At 34.4% G+C, this 13,082-nt stretch overlaps 1 protein-coding gene across 1 annotated transcript in view; it reads left to right on the top strand.

Annotated features, from left to right (window-relative positions):
- The first annotated feature begins 505 nt into the window (after positions 1 to 505).
- Positions 506 to 13,082, top strand: part of LOC129799811 (microtubule-associated protein futsch) — a 192,571-nt gene continuing 179,994 nt past the window's right edge. Inside the window, exon 1 of the mRNA XM_055844038.1 lies at positions 506 to 1,869. Coding sequence (XP_055700013.1) covers positions 1,656 to 1,869 — 214 coding nt within the window. The 5' untranslated portion in view covers positions 506 to 1,655. The remainder of the gene's footprint in view (positions 1,870 to 13,082) is intronic.

Below are 13,082 nucleotides of genomic sequence, written 5' to 3'. Positions count from 1 at the left end.
CTCAAGAGAATTCCCTAGCCAAAAGATGGTGCTAAGGGTCCTGCAGACTATTGGCGCCTGCGTTGCAATCCTTCATGCCACTCGCCCTCCTGATGTCTGGAAGTCCCCTTTTGAGCAAGAGATAGACACAGTCATCCACTGAATCCCACTCTCTTGCCAATTTCTCCAACTTTGCGTGATACACGCTCCATTCGGACTCCCCAATCTCCCCCCAGTACCATGCCAGAATGAGACCACCAGACCCGGTACCCTTTGTCTCTTCTGTCATCACCCGTCAGCCGGTTATTGATTCCACTCTTGTCCCAACCATCTGATCCAGAGGCACCATGGGGAGGGTGCCAGCTGGTTCACCCAGTACCGCTTACACGCAAGCGCAATTTCTCCTCCAGTAGCCCCACTTCCCCAAGTACACAATGTGAAAGAGAAGAGAGATTTTCCATGGTCCCCTCCATTTCTTCTTGGGTGCACCAACTTGGTTTGCAAGACTGCCGGAGTTTAAATTGGTGACTTGGCTCTCAGACTCCGTGATCGCCGGTCGCTTCTCGAAAACCTCAGAGACCGTCTTGATAAGAATTTTAACACAGATACAGAGAAAAATAAAAATTCACCAAGATAATTTTATTGCCTGACTCCCAGAAGGCTGATCCAGGGATTATTCCCCACGACAAATTGCTGTTTTCACTGTTGAAAAAAATTAGTGGAAAGTACCCAAAGTGACTGTGAAAAAGTTTTCTTTTTTTTTTGCTACGGAAAATTAGTCCAGGACAAGAGTTTTCTTTTTGGTGTGTGATTTTTTTGCCCTGAAAAAAAGTTCTGGAAGGAAAACCTCCCTCAAGTGTGTGCGTGAAAATTTGATACTTTTTTTTTGTGGAGTTTTCTTGCCTTCAACCCCTTTTTGTGTGCCGTATTGAGAGGGTAGTGGATGGGTTTTTCTAGACAGGAACTTTCCTGAACAATGAATTGACTGTATATCCGACAAATTGCCGAATTTTCTGCTCCATCATTGACCGATTTGTCCAGAGAAAAGAGACTTTACCCCTTGGAGAGACAGCATAAGGAAAGGCTTTCCTGCACCTAGCCCCCCTTGGACGAAAAGAGGTCTCCATTTGAGGGAGACAGAAGCACAAGAGAGGGAGATAGGTGGGTACGAATTTTTTTTTCGTACTGGGTGAGAAAGCTCCATTGAATGAGGAGAGTGTGAAAAAGCTCCGAGTGAGAGAGAGACCACGAGAAAGGGATAGATAGTGGGACTTTTGAGGGCAAAGTTGAACTTTTCTTCGGGTGCGGCCATTACAGTGCAGACAGTCGTGTGAAAAGTGCCGAACGGAAAATTTTCATCCATCCACAAGAGTCCAGAGTTGCCCATTGACGGCAAGAGTCAAAAGCCCTCCTCTGAAGCTCTGCAAAAGCACCAAAAAGAGCCAGAGGTAGAAAGCGCTCCCGAGCTTGACCGAGTCCAAAAAATATTCAGAGAAACCAGTCCATTCTAGATACGTGCAAAAGCTCCCAAGGGTAGTCCTTTCGGAGTTACGGAGACAGTTTTTCTCGCGAGTGATTCAGTGTTGACCGTTTCTTGTCCGGCTTAGACAACCCAAAGCGGTAGGTCAGAGAATCGGAAGACCCTTGAGGGAGGTAGCGCAGTGAATAGGTTGAAGATGGAGGAGACCAACGGGGCTCCGGTGGAGGTGACGTCGAACGGAGTGGCACCGGCGGAGGGTGGACCGGGGTCTGAGGTAGCCGAAGGAGGACCACCAAGTATGGTTGGTATTGGACCGCCGAGTCCCCTTACGGGATGCTATCTACTCATTGTGATTGGAGAGCCTTATTCCCAAGAGCATAAGGACATCATTATACAAAGACTTGTGAAAGGTAAGTCCATACCCCCTTCCCCCCAACCCCAACAACCGACCCTTCTTTCAGGGTGTATCCCCCAAATTGATTTTCATGTTTCGGAAGACAGCGACAGGGCTTTCTGGCTTGAGACAAATGTCTGCATTGACATGGCGACCAACAAAATGTTCCCTCGACAGGGGGTAAAGTTAGGGAATCAATAAAATACGTCAACACATACATACACCGCACTACGAATAAGGCCAACGACGGCCACAATGCAGATATTCTAAAAGCGGCACCCTTTTTCTTCACATGGCCCCACCATACACACCCGGCTAATCAATGGCATGCAGTCACCCCTATCGATCCCTAGGTCCGACCCCGAATACAACACCCCTTATGTACAAATCCAAACCAGGTTCATCGCTTCTATTACATAATTTCCATACGAAACGGTGAATTAGGCGTGAAATATTTCATTAAGAACCGAAAGCATTGCCAAATGAATTACTCCGACAAAGGGGAAAATTAGTTCCGAACCTGAGAAGAAAGCTTTCAATCTTCAACCCCTACGCCCTCCCCCGGACCCATCAGAATATCCAACCCGAAATAAGGCACTTTTGTCTGAGGCTCTTAGGCCGGAATGGGAATTGGGAAAGAGCATAAATTTGGATTTTATCTGTCTTGGAGAAAAGCTATTTCAGGCAAAATTACATTCAAGTCAATCATTGATTAGGATCTATTGGAGCTTGGGCAACATCGGTTTTATATTTCAAATTTAGACTTCGATGAAAGCTTATTGAACTTTTTGGAAGTATTCCATCTTTTTTCCATAAATAATTATAAATTATTGAAAGAGCTTTATGGGTTACGTCATTGGGACAAAACTTTTTGAAAATTACTTAAAAGAAGAATCGGAAATTTTCGGTTAAACCTAAAAATTATCTGAGAAACCTCAAGTTCAAGCTAGGTAAATCTTGAAATTTGAATTTAAAATACTTAGTTTATCTTTATAAGTTTGCTAACCGATTATGAAATCTGAGTAGGGGAATGTGGTCAACTTCATAACGCGCAAGCTTTCAAATTGTCAGTTAAATCAGCATTTGTCGTAACTTCATTTTTGCGATTTTGGTTTATATACATATTTAGAATCGGCGTAATTTTGTTTATTAAACTCACTTGAGAAAAAGAAACTTTTATAGGCCCATTAAAAATTATTTAAAACGAAAATTATCGTAAGTGCCCTAATTTAATACAAATTGATCAGAATTTGGCGTAACTTCCATTTTTGGGGAAATTACGACAAATTTTCATACAAAATTTTCTCTAATCAGCACTTGCCGTAACTTCTTTTGCATGGTTTGTAATTTGCAGCAAAAATCTAATATTTCTCATTAAAACGTTCACAAACTCTTCCAAATATCCAAAGACAGTGCGAATGATGCAACAATAAATCATTTTAGTTCAATATTTGTGAGAAAAAAGTAAGAAAAAATCCTTGCCCATCTGTCATTAATTCAAAACAAAACAAGCGACACGGCGCGCAAAATTTATTCAATAAAATTTATGAAATAAAAGCTTTTAGGGACAGGGCTAAGAGCTTAATTGATTGATTTAGTCAAATGCATTTTAATGCATTTATAGTTTAATGCATTTTTGAAAATCGTCGTAACTTCAAAGATCTCCATACTTCGGAAGTTACGGCTTTATAAACGATGGAAGTTACGATAAAATATTACTGTTTTTCATCGGACATATATTTCAATATCTCAGCTTTTAAATCATTTTATAAAGATTTTCTCGAGTTAACTTGCAGTTTATTAGTGCCACTTTTATTATTTTGACTCAAAAGTATCGCATTCTGGCCTCATTTTTAAGAAAAATAATTCTGAACTGAAAATTTCGACTCCTGAAAAGTTGTCAAAAAGAAGTTACGACAAATGCTGATTTAACTGACAAAATATCGCCCTTTTCTATTCCCGTTTTTTTAATAGAATAGAATAAAATGTGTGGAAAGCGTTCCATGCTTTGCCGAATGCTCAAACTTACGACTTAGATGCTATACCTCAAAAGAGCTTTCAAATCGTTTAGCATTTACCGGTTCTTGACTGATTTAAACAATTTAATTAATCGCTCAAAAGTTACTTGAAAATAACTTTAAGGTAATAGAATTGATTTTTGAACAAAAACTGATTATCAGTTATTAACCGGTTCATAACTGATTAAAACCAGTTTAAACTGATGAACCATGACCTTTCCAACTAGCTCGAGCATTATAACAATCTTCCCCTATACAAACCAGACATTAATAAATATTAAAAACATTTTAAAAACAAAAATAATACAAATATAACCATTGAACCTAGTGATTCCAACAATGGTTAACCGGTTTTGAAAAACCGATTGACCGCCCTATTTTGGAGACGGTTTTAAAACCGGTTTTAAGAGATGAAACCGATTTAAAATTAATAAGTTAACTTAAGTTTAATAAAATTTAACTAGGGTAAAGTGATACAAGTTGGACATAGTGTTACAAGTTGGACAATTCGCCGGTACAAGTTGGACATGGTTTTTTTCTTGATACAGTACAAAATTTGTTTTTGAGCACAAGGAACCAAATTATAAAACTAAAGCATTAAAAATATACAAATAAAAGTGAAGTACTAAATTTATCAAGAAAACCCCTGTCCAAATTGTACCATTGCATTGTCCAACTTGTACCACTTTACCCTAGTTATAGGATTTTAAAAATAGACAGGAAAACCCTCTCTGCTTGTTCGTTAAAATGTTTTCCAATTTATTTTTTTTAATTTTCCAAGATCTAGAATAAAATTTTTGAGTATTCTCTCATTAAATATTGTCAAAAATGACAACGTTTATAACCAATTTATTTGAAGAAAAAAAATTGTATAAAAAATAGTTATTTTTACGGAAAACTACATTGCATTAGCTTCTCAACGGTATAATATTATTGGAAAAACTCCCAGTAATATTCCTGCAGTCTGAAATTTTCTAAACTAATTTTAAATACAAAAAAAGAGAAAAAGAATATATTTATGTGTTAAATATTACATCAAAGTGAAAGTTCTGAAAAATTGCTCAAAATTTCGTAATCTAATCCTAAATTTGAAAACGGTGTAAATCTGGTTAACCGGTTTTAGAGCTATCCAAAATCGGTTAACCGTTTATTCTAAAAACCCGGTTATTTGGAATCACTAATTTAACCCATTTAGGGTAATACGGGCTTCAGACCTAAGGCTTAGCCGGCTTAATTGCTCTAATTCCTTATCAATCACATTTTCTTTAGAAAAATTTAACTTAGGATTGGATTATTAAAGATAATTAACCTATTAGGCTCTCAAAAAACTATAAAATTGATCGCTATTTAGGAATTGAGACCTTCGGGAACTGGGCTAAAACCTCTAGTCTGAACACCGTTTAAGATGGGGTAATTTAAAATCATGTCTAATTTGGAACTTTGAAATTTCCTCACAGTTTTAGATGCGTGAAAGGAAAAGCAACAAAGATTGACTCTCGAATATTATGTCTTGTAGGGTAAAGTGGTACAAGTTGGACAATGGTACAATTTGGACAGGGCTTTTTTTCTTGATAAATTTCAAATTTTGGGACAATTCAATGTCAATTTAATGCGAAGAAGTGAATGGTCTCATTGCCTTGGGCAATATATCGGACATTTCGTTGTGTAGCAAATATCGTCCACATTGTGAAAGTCCTTGCCTTTCCAGAACATTTTCAAAGTTTTTTCCACAGCATATCGATCGGAAAATCCATTTTTTGTGTTTTATTGGACATTGTTCAATATTTAAAAATTGAAAAATGATGAAAGTTTGAGGAATTTCGAGGAACAAAACATGTGGACGATATTAGAAACAAAAATAACCTGACTCCACTAATGAACTGTTGGCAGTATTTCACAAATAATCTAATCAATTACTCTATAAACACAAATTAGGACAGATATCAATTTATTTAGTGATAGCACACCTTTTCAATTAAGTGAAATTGAATTACTCTTTCAAATCGAAATAAGATTCAATTATCTCTTTCTGTCAAATGAAAATTGAATTTGCGATTGAAATTCCGATTTTAATTGACAAAAAGAGACAATTGTTTTCAGTTTAAGAGAGTAAAAGGTATAATTCTAATCGATTGAATGTGACTAAATTGAAAAGGAATATCAGCGTCAATACTTTAAAATTTGGAATTCCGGACAACGCGTAACTTCGGACAGACCAACTTAAAAGTCTCAACTCTGAAAATGTACTAATAATTTCAGTAATTATGTGATTCAATTATGCTTTGAATATTGTTTAGTAGGTTATTTGCTTAGATTTTAGATAGTTATTTATTTTCTAAATCGCTTTGTCCGGAATTTCAAATTTTACCCTAATTAATAATAAGTAAATTAAAAACCTGGAAGGAATATTTGTGTTTTATTACCGCCAAACAAAATTGAAAATAGCAGGAAGTCACTTTATTTATTCCAAAAATAAATGATTTAAAAATTTACATACATATCATTAAATAAATGTGGTCAATTTTATAAAATTTAAATTTATTTAATTGTAGTATTTGATATTTCACTCAAAGTGGACGATATTTCAAACAGCGTGAAATATTGCGCTGCTCTCCAACCAATTAGTTTCATTTTATCTTTTAATTTCATTAATCAAAAAATTATTGTATACAAAAATTATAGATTAACTTGATTACACTCACAGTTGATTATAATTTTATGTGACTGAAAGCTTAATTTTATTAAAAACGTTTTCGCTACTTCGAGAAATATCTTTAATGGTATATTTGAGGTAAAATTTGAAAAGACGGACACTTAAGACACTGTTCAACTTTGAAGGAACTCTGAAGAAAAGTTTTGTCAAATTAACAAGAAAAGTTTGTTAAAAAGATGTTCTTCCATGCAGAAAATGGAAAAGTTTTGTCAAATTGGCGGTCAAGTGTGTCTTGGTCAAGGTATGTTAATTTCAAGGTCAAGGTATGATATTTTTCCACAGAAAGAAATATTTCGTACAATTCTTCGTGGATGTTTGTAAATTTCTACTTGAGACTTACGAAATGTTCGTAAAGCGTATAAGTTACTAAAAAGTTCGTAAAAGTTTGTACTTTTTACTTACACTATTGATTTAATCTAATCATGAATTAATGAGCACTATCATTGGGTGAATTTTATAACAAACGGGGTAAAATATTTCATGTTTTCTGCATTAAAGCTTTCTCAAGTCTCTACTAAAACCGGGAAATTCAAAGTAATAAAGTTCGGATGCAACTTTTCTTGAGATATAATGATGTCCTTCAAACTGCAATCCCTAGAATTTATTTTCCATTTATTCAGTCAAATTTCCTTATTTTCTTCATTTGCTACGAAGACTACCTCCTTCAAGTGAAGCTCTCAAAGTTTATGATTCTCCTCAAAATTCGCGATTTGATATTTCACCGAAGACTTTATGTGAGAAAATTCCAAGTGAAAAGGATTGAAAACAATGTTATTTCCTTCCCATATATTGAAAGAGGATTTCCACCCCAAAACTTAAGTTCTGTGAAATTTATGAAAATTTTCCGAAATCCTCTCAACGCTAAGTAGCACTCATACGCAGGGTGAATAATTTTTTGGGGGAGTATTTTCCATGGAAATTGGTAGGAGGTGTAACATGAAACTGACATCAATGTATAGAATTCCACACCCACAGACAAGTATTGGAGAGCCTCAGAAAGCCCGCAAGAACAGAACTACCGATGAAGTCTGAGAAGCTTGTAGGAGTTGTGATTCTTTAAAGAAATTAACCATTGATTTTTTTATTGTGAAAGACAAAAAAACTCTCATAGAAATTAGATAAAATTGTTTAAATAATTTATAGCTACAAAAAGAGAAAAATATTTCATAGAATTGTTCGTAAAGTTCGTAAATATTTGTGAATTCCTACTTGAAACTTACGAAATGCTCGTAAAGCGTGAAATCGACTAAAAAGTTCGTAAAAGTTTGCACTTATTCACAAACTTTGTTCGTAACATCATCACTTGACGAGCATTTTTTGTTCGTACATTTTTATTTGTCTGGCAAAACCGTACGAACAAATTACAAAATTTTACAAACATTTTTCTTTTCTTTTACAAACATTTACGAAAAATTGTTTGCAAAAAAACAAAAGCTGTTCATCAAGTGACTATCTTGCGAACAATGTTTGTAAAAAGGATAAAGTTTTACGAATTTTTTGTGGCTTATACTCAGAAAAAAATATTTAGTAAAATTGTTTGTAAATGTTTGTGAATTCATATTGGACACTTACGAAATACTTGTGAATCGTACAACCCACAAATAAGTTTGTAAAAGTTTGTATTTTTTCACAAATATTGTTTGTACCCCGGAGTCTAACTACGGTAGACTCCGGGGATAACTTTAAACCCCTGCTTTTCGTAAGCTTTTTTTTTAGTTTCAGCACTTAAGGATGACCAATAGACCATTAAGGCACTTGAGCATGGTCTAACAATCATCTTTAAGCTGTAGAATTTAAGAAAAGGTTTCGAAAAACAAGGGTGCAGCAAAATCACCTGCATGTGCAGTGCGAAGCTTTAATAAATCAGTCTTGGGTTAGGCTGCAACGTAGGGGGATGTAAGACTATTTTGAGCTGGGGCTACATTGAAAATGCTATTTTTTCGTGTATTTCTAATAGAAGCTGGGGTTCAACGTAATATAATTTAGTTAGGCAAAACATGTAAGGATCTAAATTAAATTGTAGCAAGGTTCAACTTAATATAGAAATATGCGAAAAAATACCAATTTCAATGTAGCTCCACCTCCCTCTACTAAAATATGAGCCTCATCACAATAACAAGGAATGATCAAAAAATTTAAAATTGCTTCAAAATAACTTTCCAAAAAACCGTTAAATGTTCCAAACTTTAAATTATTTGGAAAAAAATAATATTATCATTTTATGTCATGTATATACTTTATTTGTTCTGTTGAATAAGGATCCTCAACTAACCTTCCGATATAAGACATTCATAGTTAACCATTTCGAATATGAATCAGAGAAAACTTAAGTAAAAAAAACCGCTTTATATTCGAAACGATTAAATATATGCTGAGTTTTGCTCTTTATCAATATTGAAAGTTTGAAGAAAACCGGCATAGGAGCAGTGAAGGTGTAACCTTTGAGATTTCGGGGAATCTTCGAATAGAATTTCGAATGGCTTTGGATTTTCGAACACCTTTTCCAAGGTCTTAGGTTAATGGACAAATGCATTCTTTTCTTCTGTGAAGGTTAGTGGACCCGTAGTCACCTCACAAACACTTCTTCAATGTTCCAGAACCGAAAGCTCTGGGCAAGATTGTAGAAGTGTTTAGTTTTTTGTAAGGTGCCTTCAAATCCACTGACCATCACCGGAGAATCACCTATCTATCAAAAAAAACATTCAAATCCTTTTTCGAGTAAATAGTTTTTCGAACAAACAAAATCTTAATGAAATTCTGAACTCTGAATTCTGAAAACTGAAAAACCAAGACGGAACTAAGAAAACTTTGTAATAGTGAAAAAATGTTTCGCGTCAAATATATCGAATTTCGAAATCAAACTAGGGGAGACTGGGGCAAAAAGTAACAAATTCAAAATTCCAAAATTCAATATCTTCCAAGATAAAATGGAAGCAGATGGTTTAAGAGCAAATAAATCTATCTATATTCTATATTCTAAAAGAGACAGCAGCTTAAATTTTTTTTTCCGTAGATGGCCTCCATAGATCTTCCTCAAAGTCGTAAGTTTCTTAGAATTTGAACAAGGAATTTAGAAAATAAAAAAAATATTGAAATTTTTAGCCCTTTTTTTGAAATATTTTCCTTACAGCAAATATTAATTTTTACCTACTTATTTTGCAAAATTGATGCACTGGTGAATATTTCCTAAATGATTGGGATTCTAGAATTTTACAAAGATACTGCTATCCAAAAATCTTTTTATTAAAAATAACCAATTGGGGTAAAAAGTAACAAAATGTTTGTAGGAAAAAATAACAAACACCGAAGCAATTTCTGATGTCTCATGGCGCTTTTTTGTTTGCACTGGTCAAACGATAGCTTGAAAATTGCTTGAAAAACGCTTTTCTCATTCAGATAGAGAAAACGGTTTTTTAAAAAGATGTAGAGGAATAAATTTCCTATAAAAATATGTCATCTAGGTTTTTTTTAATCTACGGAAGCCCGTAATAAAGTAAATAAAAATATGATAATATCTCATGCCTGGTACCCCTGGTACTATTTGCCCCAGCATTTTTCAGAATAGTCACAAAAAGCACTTTCACTTAGAAAAAGCACTTTCACAAATTTGTAGAGTGATAAATTTGCTATAAAACTTTACAAATTAGAAATTTCTGGGGCACTGGGGTAGCTTGTAAAAGAATAAAATATCCATTTTGTGACTTTTTGCCCCAGTCTCTCCTACTGTCAGCGCTCAAGCGGCGGATATGTGAAGCTCTTCTTTAGATTTTCGAATAAAGTGACAGATAAAAACTCATGCGATATTTTTTATAGGAGCTTGATTAGTTCTTAAGGTAAGATATTGTTTTTCAAAAAATCGCGAAATTGTTTTGCTGAATATGTTGTGGTCCTATACGAGTTAAGAGCAGTAAATCGAACTTCCTAAACCGTTTTGTTTCGAGGATCAACCTATTGACAATCGGACGAATAACAGATAACGAAAATTACCTCCTAACCTAAAAATGATCCATAATTAACCCTAAATCTATCGGATGCCTAGGGAAGTTTTCACCTCGAAAAGCAGAAGCTGTGATAGCAAATATTCGCAGCTAAAAAAACACAACAAATGAGACAAGAGAGAGTATTTTATGTCCCAAAATCGATTCGACACGCTAAAAGTTCATGGGAGGTGAAAGGGGATGACGGAAAAAAGCGACAAAAAAAATCCGTGCGTGAAAAATATTGTGCAAGATAGTATAACAATATTTACAGTACAGTTTCATAATGGTATGTTCAATCACGACACATTTCATTGTGGACAGAAGAACAAAAAAACATTCCACCCAGTGGGGTTAATCCAGCTGGAGCCTCACGAAGCCACCAAAGCCCCCAGAAATATCATTATTTCAATATTTGCTTTCAATTACACTTGCCTAAGGAATAAAATGGTTGTATGGGGGTATTTCTTTTGAATGCCATTTGCCATTTATTCAAACATTTTATTGCTCGAAGTCTGAGAGGAAGGAATATAAATATGTAATAAACCGATTAAGTTATCATATTTTGGTTAAACATTGTTAAATTTAGCAGGGTGTACGACTTGTTTGACAAGTGTTAACCCAGTTCAATGGAGTGAGATTATCCTGGCTACTTGTTGGTCTTTTCGAAAATTGCTAATTGCTGAATTTTCAATTTAAAAATTGCTGATTTTCAATTTAAGTTTTAAATTTATTTCAGCCTGGGATTTGGTTAATAAATAAATAATAAATTAATAGTAAGATAAAAAACACCACGCCCACAAAATTTGTGGAAAAATAAGAGGTCAAATACGAATACCAAATGCACTTGGCAAGGGAATAATTTAAGAGCATGTGCATTGGAACCGATTCAAAGCAATTCAAATAAATTGAGTATATTTTATTTTCCAAAATGCCCTTTTGTTGTATGCATTGTTCCAATAAAACATATATTCTCCCTTATACTTGATATGAATCTGACCTATTTTTCAGGACATGAGTGACTCAATACTAGCTCTCAAAATGTATTGCCATTTGTCAAATTCATTAAATAAATATGCAAAAAGTTATGAAATGTTCGAAGGCAGAGTGTGTACGAAGCTTTAAACCCTTCCCCTATCACAATTTTAATCGACAATCCCCGAAAGACTGCTTAAGGTGCATAAAACAATTTAAGTGCAAAATATCCCTTTAAGGCCATACTCTTGTAACTGATTAATCAAAAATTTCGCATGGGGCGTGGCTAGTCATTTCCAGGCGAAGTATTTTCCCGAATTACAGTATTTATGCTTTCCTAATGTAAAATATTTCCTAAATAATTAAAAAAAAAATGGGAACTTACCTTAGGTGTAGACCGCGAAAACGGCATGGGGGAAAGTACTCTCCCTTCGAACGTTCATGCCTTCGAACAATGTGAATTTTTTCTACTTTTCTTAAGAGATTTATACATAATTATCACATAATTGTCAACAAATGACAATAAGCTAAGTAATATTTAATAGAAATGTTTAAGTCTCTTAGGAAAAGTTAAAGAAAATTCACCTTATTCGAATGCATGATCGTTCGAAGGGAGAGTACTAAAATCAACAATTGAACTGCGTTAGATATCCTAAAGGCCGAACGGTAAGAGATAGCAGCTTGTAGTCTTCAAGAGAATCCCCCTTAGGTCGCTGAAAAGAAATTTTATAATGTTTTTTTTTTATTCTTTTTTCTGCATTTAACTATAATAAAGCGTAAACGATTTCTATGACTTTTTTTTAATTTGTCAGATATTCGAAGATTAACCGATTAAAAATCTCATTCATACATTCTTAGGGGAATGTAGGTATGTTTCGCACAGAGTGAACCTTCAAACGATGCGAATTTTCTCTTTGTTTGCAAAGAGCTGACCTACCATTTCTCATCTCGTTTCATGAGCTTAATAATTATCTATCTTATGGCTAAGAAATGACGAACTATCTCTTTGCAAACAAAGAGAAAATTTACGTTGTTTGAAGGTTCACTCTGTGCGAACCATGCCAACATTCCCCTAAAGTTCCTATTTTTCATATTTAAAAATATTCTTTATGATTTCAAGATATTTTCTTCGATTTGAAAAAAATTCGAGTTTTTCAGGAAAATGTTGAAAGTTGAAGAAAAATTCGAAAATCTTGCGGATAAAGTTTCAGATGGAAGCGTCATCAACGCTCAAGCGGCGAATATGTGAACTTCCACTTTGAAATTTCGATGTAAATTTCGAATAGAAATAAAAATGGCTTTCGATCCTCGAATGCTTTCTTGGAAATTGCGTGTGAATTGACGAAAATTCATTTCGTTTTAAGAAAATCGTCAGATTTGAGAAGGTTTAGGTCGTGGCTTGTTTGTCAGAGAAAGAGATTTGACTTTCTTTGAACTGTTTTCAAATAAATTTAAGTTCGAATAATTAGAATTCAATTGAACTACTAAATTCTAAGAATAGAATTAAAATTCGTAAGAAGAATTGAAAATGAAAAAGGTACCACAT

This window comes from Phlebotomus papatasi, chromosome 1, assembly GCF_024763615.1.
Source record: "Phlebotomus papatasi isolate M1 chromosome 1, Ppap_2.1, whole genome shotgun sequence".
NCBI classification, from domain to species: domain Eukaryota; kingdom Metazoa; phylum Arthropoda; class Insecta; order Diptera; family Psychodidae; genus Phlebotomus; species Phlebotomus papatasi.
This window is presented reverse-complemented; position numbering and strand designations above follow the sequence as displayed.